Here is a 20,490-nt window from a genome sequence, read left to right as displayed (position 1 = left end):
CTGACCACAGGTCAGGTGCAAGACTTTACCCAGTCAGGGCACAGAGAACTATGAGAGCCAAGATTGGGCAAAGTCATGATGACTTTGTCCAATCATGGCTCACCCGTTACAACTGTAAACAGTTGGGCGGAGCTAGCTGTCACTGCTAGCTCCGCCCAATTGTTTATATGTTGCTGGCATCAAGCCATTCTGCGGCGAGTGAACGTCGCAAGCGGACAGGATGGCGGTCGTCTTTTTTTAAAATTTCTATTTCTTTTTAAAATTTTCTCGAGTCGTCATCGTCGTGGACAACGCTGAATGTCGTGATTGATGCTGGATTACATTGGTGGATCCATTTTTAAAAAAATAAAAGACTTGTCAAAAACATGTGCTGTTGGATTATAACAGATTTTCACTTTTTTTTTTTTAAACATGGTGGATTCAATGAAGATGATGTGTACATACGGAGGAGTACGGACCAATATGAGTGGGTATATAGAGGGGATATATAAGGGTAGGGGTAGTTTTGTAAACGCATATATGGATATTTTTTAGTTGGGAAACTTATGTATATTTTCTTCTTTTTTTTTTTTTTTAAACACAAATTGTCCTCTTCATATTAGACACTGGAATTGTATACTTGAGATAATTAACATGAAATTTAAAATTTGAGGGGACTGAATTTGGCCTTTTTTTTATTTAATTTTTTTACAGGGGGGTCTAGAATGAGTAAGTGGATGAAGGATATTATGAATGTTAAAATATTTTTATGTGTATTAGTATGTTTATATTTGGTGACGCAATGTTGATGGATGGTTGTATTTATTTATGTATGTACAGTATTGAAGTCGAAAATAAATAAAGAGTGATTAAAGAAAAAAAACATGTCTTTTTGTTCAAATAAAGGATTTTTTCAAAAGTCTGGCCTCTTTTTAAAAACTTTTATTTAACCATTTTGCGAATGGGTAGGGGTACAAGTACCCTTTACTCATTCACAAGGGGGGGCCGCACCTGGATGGGGGGGCCGACCCTGGAAAAGCACCCTCACAGTGCCAAGGGCATGTGGCCTGGTATTGCAGGGAGGGGGGGGGCCCGCTCGTCTCCCCCCTTTCCTGTCCTGCTAGGCCTGTGCTTGGATCAAGGTCTGGTATGGAATTTGAGGGGGGACCCCATGTTCCTCCTTAAAAATCCTACCAGCATTTTTTTTCTGCTCAAGAAAAAACCCGTGCAATGCATAGAGCCGTTACTGGGGATTGTTAGCCCCCTATGTGATAGCAATAACAATAAGTGTAAAAAATATATATATAAATAAAAAAAAAGTAAAAAAAATAAGTCACATATAAAAAAAAGTTAAAAAAACCCCCTAAAAATGTTTACGCACATATAAACGTAAATATGCGTCCGGTGCACCAGCGCACGGAAACGACAACTGTGCTACATATGTAACATATCGCCGCGAACGTCGCAGTGAGAGCAATCATTTTAGGGCCATCAATCACTGATAACACTAGACTGATGAGTGGTAAAAGCTTTTAAAGCGTCGCCTATGGCCAATTTTGGGTATTATCGGTTTGTGAGGTTTGGCGCGCGCACGCAATTTTAAGGCTTGACATGTTTGGTGTCTTTTTACCCGACGTGACCCCGTCTTTTATATTTTACCAAAAAATTGGGTAAAAACCACAGTGGTGATTAAATACCACCAAAAGATATTTTTATTGTTTCACTTTAAGTGATGTTAAAATCACTGATCCTTTAAAAATTTTATTTTTTAAAAGTGTTTTTTTCATTGATTCATGTTCCCCATATCCGAATCCCCATATCCTTTTTATGGCCATTAACAAAGTTCTACCCCCATAGACTTGCATTGAGTATTATGAGTTCGAACTTTTCCCATGTTCGAAAGTTCGAATTCGAACCGAAGACGGGGGTTTTCGGCTCATCACTATCTCCTAGTCTATTCCCCCTATGGCAATCCAAAAAACCTTACCAAAATGTATAACCTTTTAGATAAAGATGGCATCAAATAATTGTAAGTCCTCTAATCCAACCATGCTTGAAAACTAATCCAACCACGCTTGAAACTCTTTAGATTCTTACAAATAAAACATTTCATTATTTTGCTCTTCAATATCCCACAGTGTCCAACTCCCTTATCTCCTTTTGAGAAGATTTGCATCAGTAATCCTCATTCCCTAGGTCTGATCTCTTTTGTTATTTGGTCTTCTTATCTCTGGTACAACCTCCCTACATCACGCCTACATGGAAATCTAGCTCCAGTAATGTTTTAGCTCTTGAAACCAATTACAAAGTATTATACTGTTGGTATATGGTCCAAAACCACCTTAAGCGCTTTTTCCCTATTGCACTGGCAAATGTTTTCAAGGCTGTCCTAAGGATGGAACGTTTATCCATATATGGTGCTCATGCCCTGTTGCTTGGCATTGCTGGTATAAAATGTATAAGATGATAGCAGAACTGATGGGAATGTATGTACCTCCTAATCCACAGGAAGCTCTTCTTAATATTAAACCATCTATCCTTACTCACCTTCAATTTAAACTTATGCTTCATGTTCTTGTTGCAGCCAAAAGGACCATTACTGGTGCCTGGTTGAAAAACACCCTCTCTTTTTCTGTTGCCATATCTAAGTTTCAATGTTTTTTTACCAATTAAAAAAGACTGACTGCCTCCTAGACAGAATGTCTATTTTTGAAAAATTGTGGGATCCCTGGATCAAAGATTACCTACGCTCTTCATTTGAAGGATGTTTGGTTACTTTATGAATTGATCATATTCTACCCTGTTTAGGCTTCGATACCCAGCCTTCACGAGAGCGTGCACCCCACCTTCCCCCTTTCTCTTTCCTTTTACCCTCTCCTCTACCACACCTTCCATTATTGCAAATATCCTTTCCTTATTTATTCTAACTTCTATATCCATTCTCTGTTACCCATTAAGGTTAGTTGTTGTTATGACTTACTTCTTAGACCTTTCAAGACTTCTCGAGTGCTACTCTTCATTTTGTGGTGGATAAAAGACCTCTTGCTCTTAGGTGAAGGTTGAGCCTTAGCTCCGTATCAAATAGTGCAAGAAAATCACAATCAGAGCAAAGAGTGGAAATAGGAAGTATACCCACTAGAATGTCAGACTGTCACTGTTAGGTTAGGTGTCCAACTTTCACCTAAGAGCAAGAGGTATTTTATCCACCACAAAATGAAGAGTAGCACTCATTTATGAATGTAAAAAAAAGCTTTTAAATAATAATGACAGATAATTATTGATTGATTTTATATTTTCAGGGGGTTCTGGAAAACTTTATTGGAACAGCAATTTGCGGTGGAATGTTTTGTCTGTTTGCTGGACAGCCTCTAACTATTCTAAGCAGCACAGGACCAGTCCTTGTATTTGAGAGGCTTCTGTACAATTTTAGCAAGTAAGTATTATTGCAAAAAAGTAAATCTAGAAAGCATCTTCTGTATATCTAATAGTTTGGGTCTGTATTAATTAAAATGAGAACTCCAGTGTTTTCCATAACACTCAAACTTTAGTTCTAGTCATAGGCCTGCGCACAGGGTGTGCTGGGTGTGCCTGGGCACACCCTAATCACCTCGAGTGCAACAAGAAACCGCAACAGTGGGCGCTCTTTTTTTAGTCACTGAGCAGGTGGGGAGATCACAAAGATCTCTCTGTGACCGGCTCAGTGATAAAGAGCAAAGCAGTACTTGCAACTAACATTCCTCACATAACAGCCGCACTCCTCAGTGCCTGGAAAGCTGCAAGGGAGCGTGACTTCAGCTTCCCATTCAATCAGGAAGCTGGTCAGGTGCCAGGCTCCTGGCTTCATTACTGCACCCCTGCTGGAAGAGATAAGGGACAGTTGAAGAGATGTGAATCTGGTGTGTGTGTGTGTAATATTTCCTGACACCAACATGGCAGCATACAAATGGGTTTAGCTCCGCCTCTCACCCAATCACACCAGTTATACTATAAATTAAAGCACGCCTCCCAAGGCCACCATTCTTTTTTCGGTCCTCACTGCTCAAGCCGGTTATACTAAGAATACTTTTGATTTTTACCTCAGCTTGCCTTTGGCCTGCCGCACATGTTCAGCCTCTCCTTGTTGCAAAGTTCCCTTTGTTCAGGTGGCTAAATGTTATTTTGTAAGAGAAGCCTCCCCCCATATCCTCAGAGTTTGGGGTGCAGTAAATGGTCTCTTGGGGTCCTTTCATATTCGGATGCTTCCTCCATCATGGCGGCATGTTGAAGACACCTGCTTGGCCTCCTGGTCTTCTGAAGAAACCATGACTCAGATGCAAACTTAAGAAACTATGGTTGTACTGGAATAATCACATGCATGGACAAGATGACAAGTAGGATCCACTCCATTTTCTTTCAATTACTTTACGTAGCGAATGTGCTACTATTTCCTATGGCTTTGCAGTCCTGCTCTGCACTGGCTGAATCTTCTTTGAATATCTGTTATTATGCCTGTAGATCTATTCAGTAATCAGGTGTGCTTAAACCGTACAGGTGCATTGCAGGGAAGTATGTGGTTCTGTGGTGCTGCTAAAGCCTTAGTTGAATCTTGCAGGTTTTTTTCTAAAAATCCATTAGTTTGCTTGTGGTGCTTTAACTCTGCAGGTGCTTGCTGATGTTATGGAAATTCGCTTGGTTAAACGCACAAATCCATGCCGCACTAAAGTGCGCCAAACACAAATAATTTCCTTGTGCTTAAAAGCACGTGTATTACGCTCTTTTGTGCAAGGACCGGAGGTACCTCTGTAGAGTCATGTAGAGTCAGGACACGGTGATGTTTTCATGCTGGTGGTTCTGTTCTTAGAGACCTTGTCTCCCGGCTCCCTTTATTTTTATATATGTCTGACAGGAAGTGATAACAGGAAGTGATACAAACAGGAAGTGATGTCTCAAACAGGAAGTGATGTCTCAAACAGGATTAAGGTAAAAGGCAAAAGGAACAGGAGAGTACACCAACATGGCCGAACATTGAAATGCACACACACCTCATTCTTGTAAAACAAGGAAGGGTGTTAATTTTCCCGAACAGTCATGTGGTTGCCCATCCCCATCATCGTCAGCATGGACCCCATTCAATACTGCTCAGAGTGACCAGTATCTAGTAAGATCATTCTACTTGTTCTTATAGGATTGAGACTATCTGAGGAGACATTGCTAATGCGGTTATCTATATACGGTACCAGTATACGGACAAGGCATATTATCAATGTCTTCTTATAAAAGCAGATATGTATCCAAAAGGGATAGCGCAGTCCGCAATAGAGGTATAATACTGTCAGGGATACCGGCACAGGTGACCCCCACACCTGCGCAGGTACCCACACAGGCAGACCAAACACGTGTGACCACACGGACCAGGCAAGTATGGTATATATAAATATTTTAATAAACCTAGCAAACTAACAGAAACAATCCACAACAGGCATAAACCAATAATGTGACCCCAGACACCTAGAACATACAACGGGTGTAACAACACAGGAAACAGGGCACAGGAGTCAGGGTACAAGATAGCATACAGGTATCAGGGTCTCAGGGTTCAGGACAGAGGACTCAGGCAACAGGGGAAGGCAACGGAATCCTGAGCCAAGGTCCAGACTGCAGGGAGGGTTTAAATACCCTCCCTGGAGCAATAGCTAATGGGCTGATTCCTGGCCGCTGGGAGACACCCACAGGTGAGCACTGGAGTTGCAGGTACCAGCACCACCCAGTGGTGGTCTGGTACCTAGCAACCCCTGGCTGCCTGGAGAATCCTGCAGGTGAGCCCAGGAACCACCTGTAGGCGCTGTGGATCCTAACAAATACGCATCTCGTTATATGGACTTCGCTAATGTGTACATACGTTTGAAGGCAAGGAGCCCAGCGCATTGCACTTAGTACTCACAAACCGGCAAACGCCTCCACACACCGCAAACATGTCTCCAAGCCCATGAGAAGGTTTTCATACTGACGGTTTTACCGCTGGTCCCGATTCAACCCAAGTACCCTCTGCTAAAGCGTTCCTCGGTTAAATCTGACACAGGGAGACAGATGACAATACCCAAAACACACACATCCTAGAATAAAATGTCCACATAATTCCATATAATACAATTTCCACAACACTGAGTGCAGTCTGCTACAACGTGTAGCTCTGCTCCTACAACTTTAGCTGGATCTTACAGAAATCTGTTGTTTGTTAACTCTGTCAGCTTCAAAGCTTCCCTCTTGTGCCTTAACTCTTTGGGTGCCTTTCATGTGAGTATTGTAGCTGACACCTGTGGTTCCTCAGCGATGTTAATATTTAATGGAGTTGTTGCTTTATTTGCAGGCTTATTCTGTCTGTTATACTGTAATCCTTTCATTGCCCCATGTATACAGCATTGTGGTTCATGTCTAGCAGGTTCTGACAGATCCTGTTGTGCTATAACCCTTCAATGCCCCATTGGTGAGTATGTGGCTACCATGTGTACAGCATTGTTAATGTCCAACTGGTACTGAGAGGTACTATTTAATCATATCAATCCTCTTCAGCTTATCTGTAACTACAAAGGCTGGACCATGTGTTCAATCCAAGATGGCATTAACCCCCTTATCCCCAAGAGACCGGCTACATTCTATAAGGTGATGGTCAGGTAGGTATTAAAAAAAAAAGTGCACATGCAATGTCTTAATGAAATTTAAATATTTTTAGCTCTATTGTCAGCACTGTTTTTCAGAGTGCATATGTAGGGGTTAATAGATTGTAAATCTCTCAAGCCCTTTGCCACTACTGCTTCTCAGAGTGCACATGCATGGATTTCTGAATTGACCTACCATAACAAGAACAATTAAAAAAAGTAGTGGGGAGCAAGAGGGAAGCAAAAGTCTAACCAATAATAGTACAAACATTAAATGTATGTTCACCAATGCTAAAAGTCTAGCAAATAAATTAGAAGAACTTGAAGTTATGCTTGGGGGGGGGGGGGTATGCATTTATGTTAAAAATAACCTCCATATGCACATAGAGGACAATATCACGTCAGATGGTGGAGATGACTTGGAATCTTTATGGCTAGAACTAGATAGAACGGACCTTAGTCGTAAATGTATTGTGGGTGTCTGTCTTAAACCTCCAATATAGGGGAGGAGGAGGAGGCACATCTACAATCCCAAATAGAAATAGCTGAGAAGCAGGGAAATGTTGTGGTAATGGGCGACTTCAATTACCCAAGCATTAATTGGGCTGATGGAACTTTCCATTCGGTGAAGGCGGCCCGCTTTCTGAACATGTTGCGAGACAATTTCATGGATCAGATGGTTGAGGCTCCAACTAGAAAAAATGCAATCCTAAATTTGATCATCTGCAATAATACGGAGTTAATTGAGGATATTGTAATCGGGGAGACACTGGGTGATAGTGATCACAAGGTGATTACTTTTAATATTGGCTACAGGAAAGGAAAGTGGGCTGGTCGGACGAGAAGCCTAAACTTCAGGAAGGCTAACTTTGACAAACTATGCAATATAGTGGGTGACATCGAATGGGAAAACTTATTTCATAAACTAAGCACTGACCAGAAGTGGGACTGTTTTAAGAACAAATTAAAAAATGCTATTACCAAGTGTATACCATTGGGTAACAAAAGTAAAAGGTCAAAAACAAAGCCTATATGGCTAAATAAAACAGTAAAACAACACATTAAGGACAAGAAAGTGGCATTTAGTAAGTATAAGATGGAGGGGACAGTATTGGCGTTCCAAAACTACAAAGAATGTAATAAAAGATGTAAACTAGTAATTCGGGCAGCTAAAATTGAATGTGAGAAGTATATCGCCACAGTTAGTAAAAGGAACACCAAAAAATTCTATCAATACATAAATAGTATAAAGGGGAGAAAAGAACAGATAGGCCCAATAAAGGACGGAAAAGCGGGAGGTTAGTCACAAACGACAGGGAGAGGGCCGAGGCGCTAAATACTTTTTCCCTCTAATCAGGATTGTATCTCATAAATGTGAGCGAGTCGCCCAGCTAGCTGTTCTTTTTTTTTTCCTCCCTAATCTACAGGTTGTTTTGTTGCAGGGTGCATACCTGGCGAGGATAATGTATTTGCTGTCCGCCGTCGGCTAGTTGGGGAAGTCCCTTCTATGATGTCCTAAATGGCTGGCGATCCTCGGGGCAGGCTAGGCAAATGCAAGGCATTTGAAATTGCAGTGTGGGAGACTTGTCTAAGCACCTGTGGGGATTATTCCATTCCTTCCCCTTCAGCATGGTACTCTCTATGGGGCTGAGCCAGTGTAAGGTCCGGCCAGCGAGGTCCCTTCCGCCTCCGTGGTTTCGTTTTCGGCGGCGGAGGTTGGAGCAACACAGCTAGAGCTCCTGTTCTTTCCTCCGCCGCTGGTTAGCCTAGCGTGCAGGATCCTTGGAGTGCACAGATGAGGAATGCAGCTGAGTTCCACTATGCCTGCTGATCAATGGGCGGAGCCTGGAGGCGGAGCTAGCTGTCAGCATGTATTTAGTCTGCTGGCAGCTCTTCATTGGTGGTTCATGTGTTGACTGTTTGCTTTCTTCCTGCCGGGCAGCCGAAGCTGTGCTATCTTACCTTCAGGTGTGTAATCCTTGCCTTGAGCACCTATGCTATTGTGTGGTGTCTTTTTGCTCATGCTGGTCACTTGTGTTACTTACAGTATGCCTCTGGACAAGTCTTCCCCAGTAAAAGATTGCCAGTAACTGAGAAGGTGGGCACCTACTTCTTCACACGGATCGTAGGCTAAGGTTAGCACTATGTTTCTTATTATTTTTCTTTTCAGTTCTAGGTCTGGGTCTCGACAAGGCCGTGAGCGAGGACGATCCTCAGTGTCCAGTCGGGGGAGGTCTCCTTCTCCTCCAACTAAACGGTCGCATCGTTATGATCGGAGGTTCCGAAATAGGTCTCCTTCTGTAAGCCAGCGACTTCCCTCGGCTCAGCCAGGGCCCTCTCATCATCCACAACCCCAACCTGAGGGGTGTTGGTCTTGCTCTAATAGGGCTTTGCCTGTGAAAATGGCTTGCCAGTCATGTTTTCTGGAGGCCACTAAAGTTAAGAATGCGGACACCTCTCAAGTCATGTCCATGATGAAGGCTGTCTTCCAGGACACCTTAAAATAATTATCTGCCGCTCAAGCACTACCGCTGAGCGGACCTAGGTCAGGGGTCAGTTTCGAGGGCTAGGCCTGGACCGTCCGGAAATGTCGACGCCAGTGAAGGCCATGGTTCTTCTGATTCACATGTAGATTCTTCCTCTTCTGAGGATGAAGATGACCAGTTCGAAGGGTTTGATTCCTCTCTGGTCCAACCCTTCGTTAAAACCGTTCGGCAAGCTCTTCTTTGGGAAGAGGCTGTGGAACAGCCTGAGAAGAAGAGACGTTGTCCTTCCCTTTCATGGATGAAAGGAAATGTTGTCCTTCCCTTTCATGGATGAAATCAAGGCTATAATCCAGGAAGAATGGGGTCAGATGGAAAGGAAAACGTATTTCCGTAACTGGTTCTCCAAGCTATATCCCTTTAAAAAAGAGGAGTTTAAGCACCTGGAGGAGTCCCTGTCGTGGATGCAGCTCTCATGAGACTAGCAAGGCATGTCACACTGCCTCTAGATGATGCTGTCACGTTTAAAGACGTGTTGGATCGGCGAGCCGACTTGGATCTTAAAAAGATCTACCTTATGGCAGGAGGTGCCTGTAAGCCAGCGGTTGCCATGGCAGCAACCTTCAAGGCCCTGGAGGCTTGGGTCGACAGCGTAGAGACCGATGTCTCAGATGATCTCGTTAAAGCCGAAGTCTTGTCTATTTTGCGTAACATCAGGCTGTCCTTCACCTTCTTTGCCGAAGCATCGGTGGATGGTAGCAGGTCCTTGGCCAGGGTAATGTTATCCGCAGTTACTGGCAGGAGAGCCTTGTGGCTCAGACCATGGGTGGCTGATCCCCCCTCTAAGCAGGGGTGGTGTAAGATCCCATTTGAAGGTCAAACCTTGTTTGGGAATAAGCTGGACACTGTGATAGCCAAAGCCACTGGCGGGAAGTCCGGCTTTATTCCTCAGGACCGAAGGCTCATGAAGCAGAAGAACGCACTATTCAGGAAGGAAGCGTTTAACAGGGGTAAGGAAGCCCAGGCTTATAAGCCGGGGAAGGAATTTTGTCGCCCCTTGCGACCTTCTGCTACTTTTTCTAGGGCTAAGAAAGGGCCTGCAGCTACGGCTCAGGGGCCTCCCAAGTCCTTTTGAAGGCTTGCCCGTCCGGGTTTTCCAGGTGGGCGCAAGATTGGCCAAGTTCGGGAAAATCTGGGTGGACAAGATATCAGACCCCTGGGTCCTGGAGACTGTTACCAGAGGCCATCATTGGGGTTTTCACAAGATCCCTGGTCCCGTCTTTCATCCAACACCACTTCCCAGGGATGGGGTGCAGAGGTCAATCCTCCTTTCCTATGTGGAGAACCTCCTGGTTCAGGACGTGATATTCCCTATTCCACGTATGGAACGCTTTGGGGGCGTTTACTCTCCTCTTTTCCTCGTGCAGAAAAAAAACGGGGATTGGAGGCCGATGATCGACCTGACTTTCTTGAACAGGTTCATAGTCAAGGACCATTTCAAAATGGAGTCGCTGCAAACCATCTTGAAAAGGATACATCCTGGAGATTGGATGCTTTCTATAGATTTAAAAGACGCCTACTTTCATGTTCCCATTCAGGCGTCGTTTCAACGTTTCCTTCAATTTTCCCTATGCGGTCAGCACTATCAGTTCCACAGCCTTCCCTTTGGGCTCACGACATCTCCAAGGGTGTTTTCCAAGGTGCTTCTGGCGGTGGTAGCCTTGCTTCGAGAACAGGGGGTCCGTATCTTTCATGTGTGGTTTCGACTCTGGAACAGTTCGGTTGGATCATCAACCTGGAGAAGAGCCACCTCACAGGATCAGTGTACCTAGGGGCCAGACTGGATACGGTACGTGGTACGGTCTCTCTTCTGCCGCCTGTCGGTGGCGCTTACTCACGATCGCCTTCCGGCATCTCAGTGTCTTCAGATTGTGGGCACGATGGTGTCCACAATTCCCATGGTCAAGTGGGCCCAGTGGAGGTCTCGTCTTTTTCAGACTGGGTTTTTGAGTCAGTAGGGGACAGAGTCCTTCAACCAATTGATCTGGATTACTTCTCGAATGAGGAGCTGCCTCAATTGGTGGTTCAGGTATTACAATCTCCTTTGTTGTCAGTCTCTCCACCCAACTCCTGGACGATCATTTCCACCGATGCCAGCGAACTGGGGTGGGGGGCTCCGTGTCTGGGCCAGTTGGCCCAGGGGAGTTGGGACTTTCAGGCGAAAGGAGTTGTCTCAAATGTTTTGGAGTGTAGAGCGATCTTTCAAGCATTGTTAGCTTTTAGGCCTCTTGAATCGGTCCTCTTGAAGGTGGACAACACTACCGCAGTGGCTTATGTCAAGAGGCAAGGTGGAACGTGCAGCAGCTCCTTGTTAATGGAAGTCTCTCCGATTCTGACTTGGGCCCAACTCAATCTACTCCACATTTCAGCTGTGTATGTTCCTGGGGTCCTCAATCTCCAGGCAGACTATCTATCTCGGGTTGCATTGGACAACAATGAGTGGTCTTTCAGGATCTGGTGGCCTGGAGCTTCGTTCCAGAGGTGGATCTCTTTGCGTCCCAAATCAATTCCAAGGTTCACAGGCTATTTTCGCGGTTCCCTTGCCCTCCAGCCATGTCAAAGGACGCCCTCACGACAGCGTGGACATTTCAGAAGGCATATGCCTTCCCACCTGTTCCCTTGATCCTTCCGTTTCTGAAGAGACTCTGCGGAGAAGATGTGACAGTCCTTGCAGTCATTCCGAACTGGGTCAAGAGGCCTTGGTACCCTCTCCTTCACCAGCTGAGCGTGCAGGCCCCACGACCCCTGCCGCTCTTACCGAACCTTCTGCCTCAAGGGCCAGTTCTGCATCCATCACCTATGAAGCTCTGCCTGGCGGCCTGGATGTTGAGAGGCGGAGGCTGGTCACGCTAGGTTGTTCGGACAAGGTCATTGACATTCTCCTGTGCTCTAGGAAAGCCAGCACGAACCGTACTTACAATAGGGTATGGCAGAAGTTCCAGGAATTCACATTGGCACAGAGCTTTACGCCCTTGAACCCTCAGGTCAGAAATGTGTTGGACTTTCTGCAGCAGGGGTTGGACATGGAATTGAGCGTTAGCACTCTCAAAGGTCAGATTTCGGCGTTATCAGCCATTACTGCCCTCCAACTTGCTTCTAATACCCTGGTGGTGCAGTTCTTTAAAGCTGCATTGTGGGTAAGGCAGGCCAGAGTACGACAGTTCCCTAAATGGGACCTTCCTCTTGTTCTTGATTTTCTGGCCTCAGACGGTTTTGGAGATGCACTGTCGCTGTGGCACCTTACGTTGAAGACGGCCTTCTTGGTTGCCATCCCCTCGGAGGGTTTCTGAGCTGGCCGCTCTGGGGTTTAAAGAACCCTTTACGACCTTCCTGGCAGACAGGGTGGTCCTAGTTCCTATGCTTGGGTTCATTCCTAAAGCAGTGACAGATTTCCATATGCGGCAAGAGATTGTTCTTCCTACCTTTCAGGCCAGTGATGATCCTCGCATGTGTCGCTTGGATGTCGCAGGAACACTGCATGAGTATATCTCGGCCACTGAGGCATTATGGTCTACAGACCATGTTTTTGTGGTACCAGCAGGTGCCAGAAAAGGCGCTAAGGCGTTCAGTAGACTCATTACTTCATGGGTGGTGAAAGCTATCACATTGGCGTACGGGGCTAAACGCCTTCCAGTGCCTTCTGCAATCTCAGCACATTCCACGAGGAGTCTCTCCATGTCCTGGGCAGCAGCAAATTGCGTGTCCTTGGAGACTGTTTGTAAGGCGGCCACTTGGTCGTCTCATCACACATTTATGAATCATTATTGTGTAGATCCGGCCGCCTTGACTACTGTCGGTTTTGGCCGTTCGGTTATTTCTTCGGCTATGGGTGTATGATTAAAACATTTTTGCGTACCCTCCCAGTGTTTTGGCTAGTTATTTCCCATTCGTGTGCTGCCATGGAGCTAACAGGAAAACAGGAAAATTGTATTTCATACTTACAGTAATTCTCCTTTCCTGTCTAGCTCCATGGCAGCACAGGGCCCACCCGATCGGTCGTCTAGTTATAGAACAGCTAGCTGGGCGACTCACTCAAATTTATGAGATACAATCCTGATTAGGGGAGGAGGGAGGGATTAACCATTCATGTGCTGCCATGGAGCTAGACAGGAAAGGAAATTACGGTAAGTATGAAATACAATTTTCCTGTTTTCTCGTTCTGTTTACTCACCAAGGAAAAAGACGGGTTTAATGTACATGATAAAACACATAGTAAAACAGAAAATATAACTCAGTGGTTGACCGAAACCAGGATACAACACAGGCTGAAACTACTTAATGCTAATAAAGCATTAGGACCTGATAATCTACACCCCAAGGTACTCAAAGAACTCAGCCAGGTAATAACGAGACCATTGTTCCTCATTTTTAAGGAATCCACAATGACTGGTAGAGTGCCAAGCGACTGGCAGAGGGCTAATGTGGTACCTATATTCAAAAAAGGGTCAAAATGCCAACCCGAGAACTACAGACCAGTTAGTCTGACATCCATAGTATGCAAACTGTTAGAGGGAATTATTAAGGACTACTTAGTGGAATTTGTTCAGGATAAGGGCATAATAACTGATAACCCGCACGGATTTAGGAAGGATCGTTCTTGCCAGACCAAACTGCTAACCTTTTACGAAGGGGTAAGTAGAGCTCTGGATGGAGGGAGGCCGGTGGACGTAGTGTATCTGGACTTTTACAAAGCATTTGATACGGTGCCACATAAACGCTTGTTATACAAGCTAAGGTCTATGGGTATAGATAAAAGAGTGTGCACGTGGATAGAAAACTGGCTACAGGAACGGGTACAAAGAGTATTGATTAATGGCACCTTTTCAGACTGGGCTGAGGTCATGAGTGGCGTGCCCCAGGGTTCCGTGCTGGGCCCCATGCTTTTCAACCTGTTTATTAATGCTATCGGGGAAGGAGTAAATAGCCATGTTTCAGTGTTTGCTGATGATACAAAAATTGGGAGGGTAATAGACACGGATTTAGACATTGTAACATTACAGGAGGACCTGGATAAAATAGGGGAGTGAGCAACTGTATGGCAGATGAAGTTCAATGTCGATAAATGCAAAGTAATGCACTTTGTAGTTAAAAATAGGCAAATGGGCTTTACACGTATGGGTGTGCCACTAGGGTAGTTGGAAATGGAGAAAGATTTGGGGGTCATTGTAGACCACAGATTGAAGAATAGCTCGCAGTGCCAGGCTGCTCTAAACAAAGCAAGTAGAGTCCTGTCTTGTATTAAGAAGGGAATGTATTGCAGGGATGAATCTATAATTTTGCCACTTTACAGATCACTAGTTCGGCCTCATCTGGGTTATGCGGTCCAGTTTTGGTCACCAGTACCAGTAAAGATGTCCTTGAGCTGGAAAAAGTCCAGCGGAGGGCAACCAAACTCATTAAGGGGTTGGAGGACCATAACTATGAAACAAGGCTGTTAAAATTAAATATGTTCTCTTTGGAAGTAAGGAGATTAAGGGGGGACATGATTTTCTTGTATAAACTGTTCAATGGTGACAGCAACATTATTAACAAACTCTTTACGGTTAACCCCATAACAAATAGTCTTTGTTATGGGGTTAACCGTAAAGAGTTTGTTAATAATGTTTGGCCACCACCAAAAATTGGTGGAAAAAAAATTCCAGCACAAGGGGCACAAGGGGTTCTTCTCAGTTAGAGCGGTTAAGGTCTGGAACTCACTGCCAAAGGCAGTGATTTCAGCTGAGAGTGTGGAATCATTCTAGAAACTCTTGGATGATTTCCTTGGAGACCATAACAGGGTTACAGGTACTCCTAAGAGCAAAATCACACATGGACTCATACACACGCACACACCAGCTCAACCATAAATGTATACACGCAATAGGTTGGACTTGATGGACTTATGTTTTTATTCAACCAAAAAATACTATGTAACTATGAGTGGACCAAAATTCCTGCACAGCGCTGTAAAAGACTCATTGCACGTTATCGCAACCGCTTGATTGCAGTTCTTCTGCTAAGGGTGGCCCAACCAGTTATTAGGTTTAGAGGGCAAACACTTTTTCACACAGGGCCATGTGGGTTTGGATTTTGTTTTTCCTTAATGATACAAACCTTCCTTTAAAAACTGCATGTTGTATTTAAATTTGTTTGATGATCTGAAACATTAAAGTGTGACAAAAGTGCAAAACAATGAAAAATCAGGAAGGGGGCCAACACTTTTTTTACACAACTGTATCTGTACAATAGTACAACATTTCAGCATATCCTGTTCAGGACCAATGGGTCCGGTTAAGAATTTAAGACTGACACTGTCAAGTTTTTCTTCTCATCTTCCAGTCAGTTTCATTCCCATCAGAATTCCTTGGTGTAAGAAAAATTCTAGGTTCTATGTACACATATCCAAATGGTGTATCATAATCTTTCAGTCCAGAAATGTTAGGCTTTTTATCCTCTATTTGTTCCTAGTGGGAAAACCAGGAGACTTAAGGCTAGTCTTGGTTTTGAATGCTTGGACCAGGGGCATCAGGATACAGATCTTGCATATGGAATCTCTTTATTCAATCACTTAAGCCATCAACAAGCTATAGGATGTTGTGCCTGGCAGAGGTGTTCCTTTACACTTGTACTTTCTCAAATGTCTTGCTTGCCATTCTAAAGTTCCCCTTTCAGTTGTTTATCTGCCCTTTGACCTCGCCACAGTCCTCGGTCATTTTCCAAATATCACATCCAGTTACTGCCTTCTTGAGTGAACAAGGCTTTAAGTATTATTCTATTTGTGGCAACATCCTGCTGATAGTTCAGCATGCTCATACTCTGGCAGTCCACAGGAACACCCTACATTAGGCACTGATCAAGTTTAACAGTGTTCCCCAACAGGGAAAGCTTATCCAGGTAGGGTGATGGCAATCATTTGACTGTAGCCCATCCATCCAGGGTTCTCTCTCTTGCAGACTCTGACCCTGGAATCTTCTACTCATCCTAAAAATTCAGACATTCTACAGTAGATAAAAACTTGAATTATTGCAGTCCTGAACAATCCACAAAACAGTTCGAATCATCACATAGAAGTTTTCAAATCCTTGGTAGAAGCAGAGATATGAGAAATGGAATTCCAGCATATATGAGATAGGGATTATATCAGCTGTGGAATAAAAAGTATATGTTTTTTGTTATTCACATTTGTTTTCAATGTTTGTTATGGCTTATAGTGTCTAGACCATTAGACCAAGAGTTTTTTCTGAAGAATTATTAGCACAGCGATTGTGCAACACAGGTGTTGTGGATAACACAAAATTGTTTTATCACTTTGTTTTAATTTCACAATTTATAACAATTTTATCACATTGTCGGTTGAGTGCTGAGGCTGCAGAAAAAGAAATTGAGGATTTGGTGTCCTCAATTTCTTTTTCTATTTCAAAAGGGAAATGTCAGGGGTCTGTTTAGACCCCAGACATTTCACCGTAGCCTCCCCAACAGTAAAAAAAAAAAAAATACAAAATTATCAAAAATAAATAAAAAATGTTTAAAAAAAATGTAAAACAAAATAAAATTATTTAAAAAAAAATAAAAAATGTGTAAAAAAAACTAATAAAAAAGCACAACCCCTCCCTCCCCCCACATAACACACACATATTGTGGTGCACACCATGCACATGCGCTGCAGTGCGTTGTTAGAACGCATCGCAGTGCATGATCTTTTTTATTTATTTTTTTTCTTTAAAAAAAAACATTAAATTAACTGTGGCAGCGCATGGCAAAGCTTTGTGACTCATTGCCATGCGTTGTGATACCTTGTGTTGCAATTAAATATACACCTGTATCATTTTATCACAACACAAACACCAAAACAATTTTTTACATAAGTCGATTATTTACAGTTTTGCATACCTTCATTTTTTTACCTTTTCGCAAAAAGGCGCAATTACAAATTTGCTAATATTTGTTATTTATTAACTCAATACAGTTTTATCTTTTAGATTTAGTCAGAAAATTATTTTTTTTGTGCACGGATACTGATTTTGGTGTGTTTTAACAATTGAATTGTGTATTTTTATCGGTTTAATATTAATTTGAGAAACATTTGCGCAATTATCGCAGGGCCTACAAATTTAGTATCACCATCTTTTTATTCTACCGGGCCTGCGCTTTCAGAAAATATATGGTTTGGGGGGTCTTTTACAAACGCTAGCAACGCAGCAGTTGAAAATCAAATCAATAGGAAAAAATTGCAGAAAATTCAAAAATGGCTTGGCCAGCTGATTTGAAAAATGTTCCGGAGGGCTTGGCAGCGAAAGGGTTAATACAGGATTTCTATATGTACACATTCTATGAGATGTACTAGCACAAGTTTATGTTTTTTGTTATTCCCATTTTTTTTCACTTTATTATGGCTTATAGTGTCTAGACCATTAGACCAAGAGTTTTTTCTGAAGTATTATTAGCACAGGCATTGTGCACACAGTTGTTGTGGATAACACAAAAATGTTTTATCACTTTGTGATAATTTCACAATTTATAAAATTTTTCTCACATTTTAGGAATATATTTTTTGAGTTTGTGAAGCGAAGTGCTTTTTTCCCCCCCTATTTTGGGTGTACTCGCCTATTAAGCACAGCTACTTTTAGAGTGTTATTTGATTCCTAGCACAGCTGTTTTCTATCTAACGTTCTACACTAGATGCTACATCCAAACACATCCTAAATTACCCTAAGCGGCTTGGAGGCTGGAAGTAAAGTCTGCCTTGCCTGGAATACTCATCTTCAGTCATAAACTGTTTGTTTGTATGCTAGAGCACATACTAAATGTCACATATTCTACTGTATGGAATAATACATCCATAGACTTCACAAACTCAAAAGGGTTTTGACTCTCTTCCCCTTGCCATGACAGATATATTAGACCTTCTTCAGGCAAGCAATATGTACTTGGGTGTCTGTACCCTCCATCCGCATCTCCTGAGACAAAATGGGCAGCTCAGTTATTGATAAGCCAGCTCTTAAGGCCTGAGCAAGAATTTACTCTTCAGGAAAGTCGCTTCATTTTCCCTTACGCTCTGTTCACACCTAGGCGTATCAAATATGCACGTTTGTCGACGCGTTTCGTGACGCGCGTTTCTACCGCGATTCACGGTTAAAAAAACGTGCGCAAAACGCGCGTTTCCGAGGGCTACTTGGCTGTATCCCAGTGGAAACGCACAACAAAAACGCTTCAAAGAAGCTCATGTACCTTTTCAGGCGTAGGCCGTTTTGTACCGCGTTCAGACGGGCTGAAATACGGCAAGGTGTGAACCATACCCATAGAAAACAATGGGATTTTCATGTTTGAGCGTTTTGTAGACTATCCAAGACCCTCTATCCCCTCAGATAGAGGGTCTTGGATAGTCAAGCTTAAGCTGCAAACCATCTTATTGCTACCATTTCCCAGGCAGGATAATCTTACATCTCTCTCCCAGCATCATCCAAAGGATGGAAGATCCTTCCATCTAAATAGGACATCAATGTTGCCAATATTCAAGAATAAAGTTTTGTTTCAGATCATGCCTTAAATGCGATTTCTATGTTGAGAAAGTACATTGAGGTCACCTTCTTTCAGGTCAATCTGTTTATCTTTCTGGTGGTATCATAAAGGGGCTCTCTGCATCCACTAGAGCACATGCATTGTTGCTGGATCAAGCAGATGGTGCCACATATCAATCTCTGGGTTCACTCTACTAAAGGATGTCATCCTTATGGACAGATTTAGTGGTGTATCTCCAGAGTTATACTGGAAGGCAGTAACCTGGTATATGTTCCTGTCCCATTACAGGGTCGATCCAGTAGTCTTGTCCATGGTGAAGTTTGGTTCTGAATGTGTTTAACAATTGTGAAATATATATTGTGAAAATAAATATCTCAACGGCCCTTGTTTTTGCTTGCTATGTCCCATTCGTATGCTGCCATGTTGGTGTCAGGAAAACGGAAAATTGCATACTTACTGTCACGGGAGCCACGTACCTGAGGTGAGACCGAAGTAGTGGGGAGGCCTCCCTTGCAGTCTCTGGAGATCGAGACAGAGACTTGGTGGACACCGAGTGGCACGGGTGCCAGGGGTGCGGAGCACCGTGCAAGCCTTAGTCCGAGATCCTAGCCGAGGTCCACTCTGGCAACGAAGTACACAAGGGTTAATCAGAAGAATGGTCGAGATCCAAGCCGGGGTCGGTTCCAATCTGGCAGCTGAGTACAAAAGGGGCAAAGAAGTAGAATGGTCAAGGTACAAATCCGAGGTCAATGGCAGGCAATCAAGAGTAGTCAAAGAGGTTTCCAGGTCACAACAAGTTCAGACAGATCACACACTAGCATAGGAACAAGGGGGGACTGAAGATAATCCAGCAATTTGGCAGTGTCTGGGCTTGGCTTATATAGGGAAGTGATGATTGAAGTTTGAGGTCACTTCCTGGGCATTTTTCCATCAGGTTGAGGTCACTTCCTGTGCGCCTCCTGGGCATTTTCCTGCCTTTTTCCATCAGGTCTTCTGCGCATGCGCGGGTTGGTGCACTGACGTGTCTTTGAGGCATGCGCAGTTGGCGCGGATTTTCTCTTGCGGCAACGCTCCATTGGCGCATGCGTAGTAAGCCATGGACTCTTACACTTACCTATCAGTAATTTTCCTTTTCTGACGCCAATTCATGGCAGCATACGGGACCCTCCCATGGCTTTCGCATTGAGTACTTGTTACAAAAATGGTGGCCTTGGGAGGCGTGCTTTTTAATTTATAGTATAACTGGTCCTGTGATTGGGTGAGAGGCGGAGCTAAACCCATTCGTATGCTGCCATGTATTGGCGTCAGGAAAGGAAAATTACCAGTAGGTAAGTATACAATTTTCTGTTATATATATATATATAATGTGTGTTTGTACTTTTAGGTGAACACCCTAATGCAATAGGTTGTGCCCGTCTATGGTCCTAGTTTATTTATTTTGTCTTCAGAAGAGATTGTGCTTTTCTCAGTATGAAGTTTGCATGCAGACAAATGCTGTTAATTGATTTCTAGTCTGTATGATGACCAGAGTCATCCAGACATTTCTTCCTCAGTCTAGCTGTCAGAAACATTCCACCTGTAGTTCTCTGAACTGCAGGGAGAGCTGTCATGCTGCTGATGTAATATGTGGGTATTCCTCACACAGGTCTCAAATCTGAACAATAGACAGCAGACTGCATGGAAGAATTGCTTTTCTCTCTGTGTGAGAGCAGCATTGTACATAAAATAGTTGGACATGTCACCCTGCCCTGTCAGCATTTCATTACACCAAACAGCCAGGCATGCTCTTTTCTTTGGATATGCGGCATGTAAAACAAAATACTGAAGTCACTATG

The 20,490-nt window shown here is 43.5% G+C and overlaps 1 protein-coding gene across 1 annotated transcript in view; it reads left to right on the top strand.

The window, feature by feature from the left end:
- LOC108799384 (electrogenic sodium bicarbonate cotransporter 1-like) overlaps positions 1–20,490 on the top strand; it is a gene marked incomplete at its 5' end in the record, with an annotated part of 300,557 nt that overhangs the window by 171,819 nt on the left and 108,248 nt on the right. Inside the window, one exon of the mRNA XM_018571249.1 lies at positions 3,279–3,412. Coding sequence (XP_018426751.1) covers positions 3,279–3,412 — 134 coding nt within the window. The remainder of the gene's footprint in view (positions 1–3,278; positions 3,413–20,490) is intronic.

This window comes from Nanorana parkeri, unplaced genomic scaffold (assembly GCF_000935625.1).
Source record: "Nanorana parkeri isolate BGI_ZX_2015 unplaced genomic scaffold, ASM93562v1 scaffold1710, whole genome shotgun sequence".
Lineage (NCBI taxonomy): Eukaryota > Metazoa > Chordata > Amphibia > Anura > Dicroglossidae > Nanorana > Nanorana parkeri.
Note: the sequence above shows the minus strand (reverse complement) of the source record. Positions and strands in the feature narration are given on the sequence as shown.